At 40.5% G+C, this 14,809-nt stretch overlaps 2 protein-coding genes across 3 annotated transcripts in view; one reads left to right on the top strand and one right to left on the bottom strand.

Annotated features, from left to right (window-relative positions):
• slc1a9 (solute carrier family 1 member 9) overlaps positions 1-1,826 on the top strand; it is a 57,805-nt gene extending 55,979 nt beyond the window's left edge. Inside the window, exon 9 of one of the 2 annotated variants that reach the window (XM_057817431.1) lies at positions 703-1,826. In XM_057817431.1, the coding sequence (XP_057673414.1) occupies positions 703-943 (241 nt within the window). In that variant the 3' untranslated portion in view covers positions 944-1,826. The remainder of the gene's footprint in view (positions 1-702) is intronic. The other variant, XM_057817430.1, reaches the window with a different exon arrangement.
• Positions 1,827-10,041: 8,215 nt separating this feature from the next.
• On the bottom strand, positions 10,042-14,512 carry kcna7 (potassium voltage-gated channel, shaker-related subfamily, member 7). Its single transcript, XM_057817432.1, has 2 exons — positions 13,838-14,512; positions 10,042-10,908 (listed from the first exon to the last, which is right to left on the bottom strand). The coding sequence occupies exons 1-2, from the start codon at positions 14,510-14,512 to the stop codon at positions 10,042-10,044; spliced, it is 1,542 nt and encodes a 513-aa protein (XP_057673415.1).
• Positions 14,513-14,809: the final 297 nt, after the last annotated feature.

Genomic DNA, 14,809 nt, shown 5'->3' on the forward strand with positions numbered 1-14,809 from the left:
CATGGATAGAAAGACTTGTAGTTCTTAAAAGATACATGTATAAGTTATAGAAATTTTATGTTAAAACCCCTCTTAATGTTTTCGTTTTAATAAAGTTTGTAAAATTTTCAATAAAAAAAAACTAGTAGCCCGCCATTGTTGATGTCAATAATTACTTACACAATGCTCATGGGTGCTGAAGCCTATAAAATCAGTCGCACCCAAGCGCCAGCAGAGGGCGGCAAAACTCTATAAAACACAATTAACAAGTAGGCATTTCACTCTATTGACATTTAAATCTGTCTGAGCGGGACATGTGCGTTAATTGCGTCAAATATTTTAACGTGATTAATTTTTAAAAAAATAATTACCGCCCGTTAACGCGATAAATTTGACAGCCCTAAATAAAACATAACATTGGTATGAAATTTTGTTGTTTAATTTTGCTATTAGAAATCTGGTCTTTTTTATATGTTTAAAATACTTTACGACCACACACAACAAATGTTTGCTATCGTATCGTTTTCACTCTGTATCGAACCGTATCGTTCTTAAACTGTATCGAATCGCTCGGCTTTAAAAATGTATCGTTTTTTTAATCGAATCGTAACCTGTGTATCTAGATACATATCGAATCGGCTTCATGCCAGAGATTCCCAACCCTAGTTTGTGGGCATTTATAAATGAGAGAGGACCTGGAATGACATGCATGCGTTCCCGCAGGTCCCCGGCCTTCCTCGCTGCTACCGCGACCGTGACCGTCTGCACCGAGAGAGCGAAACTGAGGAGGAGGAAGAACGAGAACGAGTTCTCGGTGAGCCCAGCGACGGCGAGGAAAGCGACGACACAGCTTATGACCGGCGGCACGCCATCCTTCCATGCGACCTACCGTGAAAACAAATTCCGTCCAGTTGTTGAAATTCATGTGAAAATCAAAACACCTCTCATTTTGTTGCTAAAATGATTAAATTAATTTATCTGTCACTGTGTTTGATTGGTCATTTTCAAAACTAAAACTCCCTCGTGAAACCGTCGTTTCCACCAAGCGGCAATGTTTCATCCGGTTTGCAGGAAACGCCAGAAGTATACTAGGGCACCTGCAAGTCGACTAGCCAAAATGGCCAAAGTAGTCCTCTGTTTTGCGTCACCTTCAAGCAAACTTGACCTCCCGTGTCTTCTATCCATTTATTAGCAATTTGCAGTTTTTCTTCTGATGTTTTTCCTACGCTGGATGACTCATTGTTGCTGAAGCGCACAAGTTTTTTGTTGTTTTATTTTGACTTTTATTCCGATTTTATCTCGCAGATCAAGAGCACACACCTCCCACTCACCTACTCCGCTTGAATGCCTTTCTTTTTTTCGACGTGGCAGGTCTTAAGTGTGCGTGTGTGTGTGTGTGCGTGCTTGTATGCAATAAAACCTCGCCAAGAGTTCCTTTAAGAGCAGTGTTTTCTTTTACCTTCTGTGGGAGGTTTTGCCATGCAAAAGGGGTCACACGTCATAGTTAAAGACAAAAAAAATCACAAAGAAATTACTGGATGGACATACACACACAGGCACGCACACCATTGATGAGACAAAGATACACATATCAACACACTTAATCCTCTCAAAGAAGATGGAGGGGTGGTAGATGGGGGGCGGCAGATGGCCAGAAAGACGTCAATCCTTTTCATTCTTCCCAGACAGCATAAGAACGGCGGATGATTGCGTTGCAGGCCGGCTGTGTGTTTGTGTGTGTTGAAGGTGAAAGTTTGACAATGGTTTGACGCACGTCATTTAAGTTTGGTGCGGCGAAGCGCTAATCTGCTCGCTAACACGTCATTGTGACGATAAGCCATAGGCGGAGTTTGACTTTTGAGGCGGGGGGGCACAACATGTTGATGACCCCAAAACGCAGTGTCAGCAATAAAATTAACTTACAAGAATATTTATAATAATAAGTTGACAGTGAGCGATTTTTGTTTCCCATTATTCTTGAGGGGAATTCTAAATCAGGCTGCTTAGGACAGCTATAATTTTCGCCAAATGGTCATCCATTGAATATGGTACGCCCGCCGGTGTCGTGCCAATGTAGTTACCCCAGTAAAAAATTGTATCCCCTGGGCGTAGCCATATGGAGGTAGATTTGTGTCTTTATTATTCAATCAAAAAAAAAAGTTGCTTCAATAAAAAAAGTTGCTTCAATCTAAATATATATTTTCAACCAAAAAATATATATTTGAAAATAAAATAATAAAATAAAAAAATAAATAAAATAAATACATTTGGGAAAGAAAAAAAAAAGCATGTGAAAGCTATTTATTTTAATTGATTTTATTTTATTTTTTTTCTCGATTGAAGTAATGTTGCTTTGTGTTTGGGCCACATTTTGGCTAGAACAATATTGTCTTTATTATTCAATCCAAAAAAATAAGTTGTTTCAAAAAATATATATATTTTCAAAAAGAAACTCACTTCAAATCAAAAAAGAGATTTCAATCATGGTTTTTGAATGCAAAAAATATTTGAGATTGAAAAAGTTTTCTTTGATTGAAGCAATCCATTTTGTGTTTGGGCCATATTATGGGTAGGACATTTGTGACAAAATCATTTAATCCCCCAAAAAGTGGCTTCAATCAAAAAAAAAATATTTTCAATCAAAGAAAAAAATCATTTGAAAAATAAAATTGCGCTTGCCTATTTTTTTTAATTTAATTATATGTAAAGCAAATGACTATCTGAGTTGTTAGTCACATGATCTGTTCGAAAAATAATTTTGAATCATTATAAAAAAAAATTTTTTTTTTGTTCATTTCATTCATTTTTGTTGCAGTTTTATTGCTTTACAACTTTTATAGATGGCAGAAAACACAAGACTGAAAAAGTAGTTTCTGCTCGTGCAACCCTCTTTAAAATAAACTGCTGTATTTTAAGCCAAAAGAATTGTTGTGTTTGAAAGAACAATATGTCTATGCTGCCATAGCAGATTCATGGCACATTAAGCCCCCCAACTATTTTTAATATGTCCGTTTTACCCTCAAACCACCCCTTTACAGACGTCGCACAACCGCTTTTTTTCCAACCCATCCATAAAACGTAGGTAATTATTTATATTTATTATTCAAAATGTCTGTCATTTTTAGCTTAGAATCATTAATTGATGTCTAATATTTCATTTTTTAAAAAAAACGACTTTAAAAAATTATTCACTCGCATACAGTGCTGCTCGAAAGTTTGTGAACCCCACAGCGATGGTCAGATTTTTTGTAAAAAAAACTAAAATAACCTTATTAAATGTTAAGTTATACCCAAATCCACAATACTGACATTCCAAATAATGGACTGAAACAAAAGAAATAGTTATATTGTCATTCTTTATTTAACAAAAGTGGTTGATTTAAGAAAAACTCAGATATCATGTGTGCAAAAGTATGTGAACTCCTTCAGTTAATAGGATATTGCGCCTCCTTTTGCAGAGATTACCTCAACCAAACGGTTTCTGTAGTGACTAATCAGCCTCTCACATCTACTTTGGGGGATTTTTGCCCATTCTTCCTTGCAGAACGCAGTCAGTTGAGAGAGGTTTGATGGGCGTCTGGCATGAACTGCTCGCTTCAGGTCCCGCCACAGCATTTCAATGGGATTTAGGTCAGGACTTTGACTGGGCCAGTCCAGAACACGAATCTTGCTTTGGATCATTATCATGTTGCATGATCCACCTTCTGCCAAGCTTTAACTTCAAAACAGATGGCGTCAGGTTATGTTCTAGGATTTGACAATATTCCTCAGAATTCATGATTCCCTGGACTATGTGGAGTTGTCCAGGTCCTGAGGATGAAAAGCAAGCCCAGATCTTGACATTCCCACCTCCATGCTTCACTGTTGGGAGAAGGTTCTTTTGGTGGTATGCAGTGTTGACTTTTCGCCAGACATGGCGGTTTTGGTTGTGACCAAACAGTTCAATTTTGCACCTACATCAGTTGATGAAAACTCTTTTTAATTTAGTCTCGACAACACAACTGTTAAAAAAACAAAAAAAAACTACTGAATTGATTGATTAGGAAATCAGGTTGAAATAATAGAAAATTCCAAAATGTTGAGGGGGTTCACAAACTTTTGAGCAGCACTGTATTTTAAACTTCTAAACAAATTACGTCACAACGAAAAAAAATGGTGTCTGTAAAAAGTCACGGATATCTACCTCATAACTATCCCTTAATTGTATTTTTTTATTACTATCGCATTTTCTCCTATATGTTAGATGATAAATAATCGATCCAAACAAAGAAAATTGAAAATAACATTTAAAAGGGTAATTATGTGAAAAAGAACATCTCGACCACTCTCTGATGTCTGCGATTTCTGCATCGCGACCCTTGTTATATTCCCATGTTTCACCCTTAAAATCTCCAAAAAATCCAGCTGTGTCTTGACACTCATTTGGAGTTTTTGGATCGAAACAAGGTAAGTATGCGATAACACCTTGTTAAAGTCATGGCATCTTTAATTCTGCTCTCGTGTGCTCTCACCTCCAGATTGGGTTTTGCTGTTTAAAAAAAATTTTTTTTTTTTTAGAAACGCCCTCCTGTTCAAAATTTTTCTTCCCCCAGAAAATTAAGATTTTAAGCTTTCCAATGGTGTATCACACATACATATCGGACAAGTCACCTGAGTGTTTTCCGCCATATATAAAAAAGTAAATTACATCCAATGACACTTATCGGCCACCGGGGAGGGCCTGGCCCCCCCTCGAAATCCGCTTATGTGACAGAAAATGAAGTGTTTTTTTTTTTTTTGTGTGTGTGTGTGATCATGATGATCATGATGGTGAATCCTAGGAAAAGAAGTAGCAGTGCTGAACTCCATTTATAGTCAAGTGGTCTTAACTGTGGATTGGTGATCATCAAGACTTTTAGACATAATTCGGAACTGTTTCCATCTTAAGTTCTGAGCGTAACCCAGTTGATATGTCATTGCATGACCTTAAAGTGATCCTCTACCTTAAGTACATGTAGGCTCTAATTAACCACAATTGTTCTCTTGTAATAAAATATGTTGTTAGAAACACATAAAATGTTAAATCACTGGCAATATATTATAATATTTAGCACACATTTAGACTGATCGTTGGCGCCATGTTTTGATGGCTCGCAGTGATGACGTAAAACTGATGTTTCCAAATGTGTAGCGTATACAACAATTGCATATTGCTGCCTAAACTCGCGAGGTAAAAGGCCACGATGTGCTGCTTTTGGATGCAATTTCCAGTCAAATGGTAACAAGTGGAGTGACGTGAGTGGTCAAGGTGGAATTATTATTTTTTGTGAATAAATGTGCATAAGTGGAAGCTTCTCCCCTTTTTTGTATCCTACCTACCACACGTTACAACTGGCGCCCGGACATTTTTCCTGGATCCTCAGTCAAGTAAGGGATCCGTAATCCGACGGTCCCACCGCGGCGGCAATATTGGTTTCGAATCTGTCGAATTTCTGGATTTGTTGGTCCCACAGCAGCTTTTCGGATCAGTCTATTTTGTGGATTCGACGGCCTGATCGCGGTTGCAAATTGCCATGAAATCGGTCTAATTCCTGAATGTTCGAGTGAGTGAAAAAACGCGGATTTGGATTACTATTGCTATCTTTTTTTTCGACTATTCTTCGTGGGAGTTTTCCCCAAATCATACCAAATAATTAAAGCACCATGGCGCGCTACAGTGACGACAGTGACTCTGACATGGACCTTACTTTTATGTTGAAGTTCGTCTGGGAACGCGTGTGTGCGTACCGCTGAGCTCCCGAGTGACGAGTGGTCAAGGTGAAAATATATATTTTTTGTGAATAAATGTGCATAAGTGGAAGCTTCTCCCCTTTTTGGTACTTTTATGCACGTATCCTACCTACCACGTGTTACATTGTACAAGACATGGATTACACTCGATTCCAGGATTTGTTCCCGTCAAACTGTTGGCTTGTACTGTATGTAAAGCATACGACAGCTCTGGACACTAACAATCTACATAATTATACTGGGATAAGTTTGAAAACGCAATATCTTACCTTGAAGATTTTCCAACAAAAACCAGAGTTCTCAACAGCATACACTCTCTCGCTCCGTTGTCAATGAGATGCACTTGCAGCGAGTACATCACCAGTTTTGCCTAATTCTTCTCTTATAAGGTACTGTATTTCCCGTTCTCATTTTGCCTTTGATGCTCGTCATGTGAACGACCGACAGTGCTGTCCTGCAGAACCGACAACATGTTGGGGTAGCTAAGAGTGACATGCTGGAAGTTCGGCCCGGTGACGTCACGCACTGCGACGTAACAAGAATGGCGACCTATCACTTAAAATAATTTTCGAAATGTTATCAAAACGAAAACATTAAGAGGGGTTTTAATATCAAATTATTATAACGCATACTAATATTTATCTTTTAAGAATTACTTGTCGTAAAGATCGAGGATCACTTTAAGAGAGCTCTTCACAGCAGACATCTCAGGAATTTTGTGTCTGAACATCTGATCTGCAACTACAGGAAACATTTGGTTCATGCTTTTGCTGCCAAGTGATAGTCAACCAGTTTCTCCTTCCAATGGTTCACTTACTTTATCCTCTTTGTCCTGTGAATTTTACATGTTTTATGTTATCAACTGAAGTATGAAAACATAATTGTACTGCTTCGAGGAGACTTGTTTTAGGTAGCTAAATTGACAGGTAAGTGGTTTCAGTCAGAGTTAGGACAAGTTGGAGATGTATGTAGAATAATACGTTTGGATGCAGATAGAGGATTTGCAGCTTGGTCAAATAGGAGCCCTAAATACCACACTTGAACTTTTTACACTGTACTTCCAATGATCTCAATGCAACTTGGTCGTGCTGAGCAACAGCGACCTCTTCTGCCAAACAGGGTAATTACATCATTCGCAAATTCCCAACGGTCTGTCAACTTTTATTTAGGATCAGATGTTCTGTTGAACTATGGAGCTGTTTACGTCAGTAATTGATATAGTAGTACAACGCAATACAAAAGGTTTGATTTATACGGCAACTATAACATGATGAATAGCAGTGTAATCTGATTGGGGCAATTATGTATTCATTTTTCAAAAGATGAGAGCCAATTTGAGTCCCCACAAACATTTGGAGACTTTCTTTCTGTGTGACATTCCAGCGCTAAACAATCTCTTGTGGTTGGGATTGACTTAAAACAATACACATGTACTCACATATTAATTACTAATTAAAAATATATGTGTCCGTGAATATGAAATATTAATCTAAGGAGATCCAATAGTATGAGTCGTCTCCTGTTGCTAATTAAGGTCCCTAGGAGATTACGAACAGCTGGCATTTCGCAAGTATAATTTTTTTTAATTTTTTTAAATTAGCATCAATAAAAGGTAACAATCACGTTTCAATCAATGGCAGCCAATGAGTTCATAGGATTTTTGGCCCAGAAAAACCAATCGTGACTTTTCGCGTCAAAACAAAGAAAATCAAAGAACCATGTGGCATCCATTAGTGTAGTGATTATTTCAAGAAGGATGTTGATGTTTGTCCATGTCACCACTTTGCAAATGAAAAGCAGCAGCTGTTTCATCCTGCTCTACGCTGACCCCTAGAGATGGAATGGCTGCACACCAGTTTTATATAGTGATTTAGATTGAACCATAAAAGTATTAATAACTGTGTTACACATTCTGACAGCGACGCAATGTACACAGTTGTAAGTGAGCAAAGAAATTTATTGGCACAGTTGTTGGCGCTTGTCATATTCAACCAATCCAAGGACAGATTTTATCCAAACACACCCCCTTTTTGCCACGGTGTCTGTCAAAAAGGTGACTTGTGGCAGAATATCAGAAGAGTTTGCAGTGTTTTCAATTCACGTACAAAATCTTAAAGTGACAAAGTTTGTTGATTGTATGCGGCCTTCATGTAAAAAAAAAATTATAACAATGACTCATCAGACATGTAGAAGTATTTCTTTGCCAGTTTGAGCAAATTTATGCGATGTATTATTTGTGCAATAATAGCTAGCCAAAGACCGATTCGACAGAAAACGCGAGTTAGTTGTTTAGCTTTTGGACAGATTCTGATGTTTTTTAGCTTTATACAGGACCTGCATTTATCTGGATTAGTTGTTATATCCTCAGAGGCGTCGCGTCCCATTAGGCAATTGCCTAAGACCCCCAGCCAGCAGGGGGCCCCAGAGGGCCAACAGATTTAGCACACACAGCTTTACTGCACTGTCGCAGCGACAAGTGCGACAGTGCCAGTGAAAGCCTTTTGTCTGAGTTCCCTGAAGGGGCCCCTTCACTCGCTCTACACTCCCCCCACCCATCACGTGACTCAGAGTGAGATTAAGCGGCGATTTGGCTTTTTTTTAATTGGCGTTTATCCAAAATGAAGAAAAGTTATCCTTCTGGAAGCGACAAAAGAAAGATAAAAAAGCAGAAGAGGAGAAAAGGAAGCAAGACAGCGGTGAGTGTACTATGTTACTGTAGTTTTATGTCCTAATGTAGTAGAAGCCGGGTACTTTGAGTATCCTAAAAAGCGCTCTATGAGACCGAGGCGTTATTATTAGGGCTGTCAAATTTATCGCGTTAACGGGCGGTAATTAACTTTTTAAATTAATCACATTAAAATATTCAACGCATTTATCACATGCGCGGGACAACCCACTCATGCATTGCAGCAAACAGACTACAATGGCGCCGTTTTATGTATATTGAGAGCTAAGAAGCAGAGACAAGTGATATTGGCATCTCTTCCACAACAATTCTAACTATTGTGGCGAGCGATGTGGGGTAGAATGACAAGAGATAATCTTTTTCTGAACACCCTGTATTGAACACAACGCAGAGAAGATATGCCATTTGCAGCCACCACTGACAGTCATGGTTGACCAACTTCCCATCATACATTTGGGCGGAACAGTTAAATCGCTATAGTATCATTTACTGAAAGCACAACAAAAATAATATTCCTATCTCTCAAAAAAAAATAATGTTCACAAAAAGAAAAGCGCTCAATGCAAAGAGAACTAGCATTCCCAATCAAAATAGCTATGCAAAATAATACTCAGACTTTGGTCGAACTCTATTCAAACATTCCGTTTAGCTCAACAAATACACTAGATGGCAATATTTAGTCACAATATACAAACTATCAGAGGTCTCATACGTTGTGAAGTCAACGCTCAAATGAACGTAAGGTACAATGAACCCGGAAACTATGGCGTCAGTCGAGGGGCAAAACACACTAGAAAAACTTGGCTAGATCCCTAATTAATTTAAAACTCGCCCTTGACACCTTGTGGTGTATTTCAATCACTACCTTCCACAATGGCGAGCTATTAGTTTATTTTTTGATTAAAAATTTTACAAATTTTATTCAAACGAAAACATACAGAGGGGTTTTAATATAAAATTACTATAACTTGCACTCAAATTTATCTTTTAAGAATTACAAGTCTTTCTATCACTTTCACAGAAAGAATGTTAATAATGTTAATGCCATCTTGTGGATTTATTGTTATAATAAACAAATACAGTACTTATGTACAGTACGTTGAATGTATATATCCGTCTTATCTTTCCATTCCAACCATAATTTACAGAAAAATATGTCATATTTTAGAGATGGTTTGAATTGCGATTAATTACGATTAATTTTTAAGCTGTGATTAACTCGATTAAAAATTTTAATCGTTTGACAGCCCTAGTTATTATACTTTTATTAAATATGCTATTGTTCCAAGTCCATCTGTCCCCCTTACTTGCACACGCTCCAAGGGCCCCATGTTGCCTGGGGCCCCAGGGACCCTTGCTACGCCTCTGTATATCCTGTCAGCCTCACCGAATAGCACGTGTCACTTATGCAGGTGCCCCAAAAATTTTACTTAACAATAATTATAATTTCTTCAATGAAGAGCTGGCAGAAAAGTTTTTAAAGTAATGTTTCTTTGCAGTTGTGGGATCTGGTGTAGTGAAACGTCAAATTACTTTAACAAGCTTGATTCAAGGTTCCCCCTGTCCATGCCTCCTACTTCTAGTGGTAACCCCTTTCAACGGTTCATTCACACCTGAGTGACCAGAGGTTTTCTGAGGAGAAAATTCACTCCACCAAGATCTCCGTCCACTTCCATGCTTTTTCCGTAAAGCGGCACGCTTTCCCATTTGTCCTCGTGCCCTTCGTCCATCTCTTCCTCATCATCTTCGTCGTCTTCCCAGAGGGACGTGGACACGTGTTTGTACTCAGTCGTGTCGTCCCGCTCCATCTCCCGGTGGTAGAAGTAACTGAAGTTGGACACTATGACGGGCACGGGAAGCGAGATGGTGAGCACGCCGGCGATGGCGCACATGGATCCCACCAACTTTCCACCTACAGTCTCAGGGTACATGTCGCCGTAGCCCACTGTTGTCATGGATACCACGGCCCACCAGAAGGCCTCCGGGATGCTGGTGAAAGCCGTGTCGGGTCGGTCAACCTCGGCGAAATAGACAGCGCTGGAGAAGAGGATGACGCCAATGAAGAGGAAGAAGATGAGCAAGGCCAGTTCTCGCAGGCTGGCCTTAAGTGTCTGGCCTAGGATCTGGAGACCTTTGGAGTGTCGAGACAACTTGAAGATCCTGAAGACCCTCACCAGACGGATAACCCGGATGAGGGCTAGCGACACTGAGGGCTGAGCACCTTTGTCCTTGGCCAGCTCTGTGCCCAGCGTGACAAAGTAGGGAATGATGGCGAAGAAGTCGATGGTGTTCATGACATCTTTGAAGAAGTGCATCTTGCTGGGGGAGCAGCTGAAGCGTATAATCAGTTCAAAGGAAAACCAGCAGATGCAGATGGTCTCCACGATGAAGAAGGGATCCTGGAAGGGGCCGAAGACCATCGAGGTCGGGAGGGACTCATTGCTGACGGCTGAGTGAAGAACGCTGCTTAACCTCTGAAAGACAAAGATTAGGAATACCATAATTTTTGGACTATAAGGCGCAACTGACTATAAGCCGCACCCACCAAATTTGACACAAAAACGGCATGTGTTCACAGATAAGCCGCACTGGACTATAAGCCGCAGCACTCATCACTGAATTATGGAATATTTACACCAAAAGATAGCAACCGGGAACACTTTATTTGACAGCGGCACTGTAAGACTGTCATAAGACCACCATGAAGCTTTGAACCAATGGGCTGAAAAGCTTCATTGCTTCGAGAAGCTTAATTTGCCCATCACTGCTCCACCTGCTGTCAACACTGTTGTCGTCCAACATGCCTCCTAGCATGCATTGAAGCACTACAGATGTAAATAACAATCAAAATTCATGTTCTATGCAAATTATTTCTTCAGTTACTGTTTCGGTTGTTTCATTTATTGCTAGATATGGTATTTGGTAACTCTTTATTTGAAAGTGGCGCCATAAAACTGTCATTAGACAATCATAATTATGACACTGTTCTGACAAATAATGAATGCTTATACCAGGTGTCATTTAGTGTTATCCGGAAAATTATCTCACTTTTGAATGGATGTAAAAGATCCGAGCTGAACATAAATGGAGATAGTGACATAGTTTGCCGGATGACACTTGATGACATCTGTCATAAGCATTCAGTAATGCTTGGTAGTGTCCTGTCATAATTATGACGGTCATAAGATTTATAAGACATATTTGGTAACATTTTATTTGACAGTCGTGCCATAAGACTATCATAATTATGACATGACACTGCCATGAGCATTAATGAATCCTTATGACAGATGTCATTTTGTGTCATTGGCAAATTATCTCACTTTTGAATAGATTTAAAAGATTCGAGCTGGACATGAATGGAGTTAGTGACATAGTTTGCCGGATGACAATGACATCAGTCATAGCATACATTAATGCCCTTGATAGTGTTATAATTATGACGGTCTTATGACGCCACTCTCAAATAAAGTGTTACCTATTAACCCAAATAAATCAACAAATAAGCCGCGCTGGACTATAAGCCGCAAGATACTGAGGGAGGGAAAAAAGTAGCGGCCTATAGTCCGGAATTTACGGTAAGTTCTATATATTGTGTGAAGGTCAGAATTCTGAAACAGTCTGAAAAAACTCGCTTGTAATAGTTTTTGCTTGGTATCACTATTTCGAAATGCTGATGCGAATCAAAACAAGTATGGAAGTAGTTTCCCAGCACATTGGGAGAATTTGACATTGACGCTAACATTTACCACTTCTCCACTTTCACTTGGACTTGTGGTTGTTTTCCACATACACTTTAATTTCCAGGTCTAAATTTAAAAAGATGGACTCAAGTTTCACACCAACACTAGCAAGTTTTCTGAGAAGAGTTTGACTTGACAGAACCTGGCACTAATAAGATGGTTTGTGTTACCATGCACGTTTATGGTTATTGCAGCGCTCCACTTGTTGTATTTTTCTGTTTTTATGTTATGCTGTGTCGGTCCTGACTGTCTGTTCTTTGCTGGGAAAATGTCAGCATTCCCGGCCAGCCTGTGCTTGGATAGAAGTTGGATTCAGCTGGATTTGGATGCACCACTACATTCCATATCCTTGCACTCTACTAACTCTATTCTCATCAAAACTCAGAAGCCATTGCCTAAGTCGATCTGTAACCTTTGATTAACCCATGGACCCCAGCCTTCATCCAACTCAAACCCTTATGACTAACCCTAAACATACTGTCATCAAATCCAAATAAAACCCATAATCCCCAAACCCAAGCCTGATTTGCTTCGGTGACTGTCCTCATAGATTGCCATGTGTCTGTTTATTAATACACATAATCATATCTGGATGGCTTATCCTTTGACTATATTTAGGGGTCCAGATCGCAGAAGGGTAACATGAGAACACCTTATCTGCTTTCCTTGCCTCTGTGCACTTGGCTTTACCTTGTCTTCTGGAATATCGTCTCCATCTAAATGTGTTCTCCTATCCCATCTCTTCCATCAGGCTTCGTTTAGTCTTCAAGAGATCATCTGGTTGATTTCTCTCATTTCGATTTAACTCCATCTTTCAGGAATGGAAGTAATCTGGTTCTTGACTGAGTGATGTCTTTGCCGATTCCTAATCCCTCAGAAATGTCTCTCCTGCAGAGTTTTTGCTTGGAAAGGGGACACCACTCACCGACTGATGCCCCCTCCCTTCACCTCATTACCACCCTCTTATCACCCTGTCACCTATTCTCCCTATTAACACCACACATGTTTACGTTGGGAATGTCCATCCAGTTGTATGTGCATTTTCTATATCTTGTTCAGGGTCACAGGGAAATAGGAGTCTATCCCTGGAATCTACGGGGCGAACAAAAACATGTACTGTTCACTTGTCGATCGTAGGATCTGAAACAACTACCAAAGAACCTGATCTACCGACAAATCAGTATTTTATGATTCTAATGTACACATTTTTAGTCTATGGGACAGGCTCAATCTAATTGAAAACCAAGAATGATCCCCTTTCACAGTCTACCAACAATGTGGTCCTAACGTATGTGAATTTGGCCAAAGGGGGAATGCTAGAGTCTATCTAAGTCCACCTGGACACATGCCACAGGCCAGGCCCAGTTGACAACTTTGTTTGAGTGGTCATCACCTCTAAAATGTTATAGTTCAACTAGCTACTTCCAGTATGCTGTGATACGAAGTGCAGATGTTATCCCATGAAGCAAGTATCAAGATCTGATGTTCATTATATTAGGTGCCTGGAATTTTCATACTATCAGGAAAAGAGAACTTCATTTATCACTATCAGACCCGCGGAAGTTATGGTAACTTTACAGTTTAGCTAACACAACTTGAACTAAGGACCATGTCAGTTTTGCGTTTAATTGAAGAGATGTATGTTAATGTCGGCACACACCTCTCTCTGCTCCCTCTCGTTCCTGAACTCGGGCAGCGTCTCCAGGCAGAAGATAAGGATGGAGATGATAATGACCAGAACGCTAACTATGGCGATGATGCGGGCAGCGCTGGATGACTCGGGATACTCAAAGAGCATCCAGAGACGGCGTCGCAGCTCCCCGCTGGGCATAGGTCGCTCCTCCTCCTCCTTGGGAAAGCCCTCGTCCTCCTTAAAACGGTCCAGGACGTCCTCCCCCAGCTGGTAGAAGCGTAACTCCTCCAAGAAGACATCAAGAGGCACGTTGGCGGGTCGCCGCAGTCTGCCACCTGACTGGTAAAAGTAGAGGATGGCCTCGAAGCACACCCGGTTACGATCCAGGAAGAGCTCATTCCGCATTGGATCAAAGTAGCGCAGCCGCTTCCGTGGGTCCCCCAGGAGGGACTTGGGGAACTGGGCGACGGTGCGCAGCTGAGTCTCATAACGCATGCCCGACACGTTGATGGCCAAACGCTCGGTCAAGGCGCACCCGCTCCTCCACGATGGCCTACGCTTCTCTCGCTTGGTGTCCCCACCCGAGGACGGCCCCAACATGTTTCCGCTCGCCTTTTCCTGTTGGTTGTGTTCATCTTTGGCCCGCTTGTCCTCATCCTCGGCCGGAAGCTTGTCTTTGCCACCCTCGTCGGGGCTCGCCATTTCTCAACCTAGAACCACAACAAGACCGCTTTTAAAGACTCAAAATCAACTTGTCGGTGGCGGCATTGTCGTTATGTCATGGTTCCCATCTGGAAATGTGCATGACACAATACTCTATTGCTGTTTTTCAGACCCTGAAATTGTATTTCACAGAACCTAGGAGACCAGATAACCCCATTTGAGACTCTCTGCTTGAAATGGAAGTCTTACTTTGATTTCTTTGGATTCAACTGAGTGTCACCGCCATGACCGCTAACCTCTCAAGGTGCCCTCACAGCTCACCCGTCCCACTTTGAG

This window comes from Corythoichthys intestinalis, chromosome 16 (genome assembly GCF_030265065.1).
Source record: "Corythoichthys intestinalis isolate RoL2023-P3 chromosome 16, ASM3026506v1, whole genome shotgun sequence".
NCBI classification, from domain to species: domain Eukaryota; kingdom Metazoa; phylum Chordata; class Actinopteri; order Syngnathiformes; family Syngnathidae; genus Corythoichthys; species Corythoichthys intestinalis.

What these genes read in the sequence shown, in the direction of transcription:
- kcna7 (XM_057817432.1), bottom strand. Translation starts at nt 14,512, where the DNA reads ATGGCGAGCCCCGACGAGGGTGGCAAAGACAAGCTTCCGGCCGAGGAT. An exon ending in ACGAGAGGGAGCAGAGAGAG is followed by an intron (nt 10,909 to 13,837) that starts GTGTGTGCCGAC and finishes TTTGTCTTTCAG; the next exon opens with AGGTTAAGCAGCGTTCTTCA.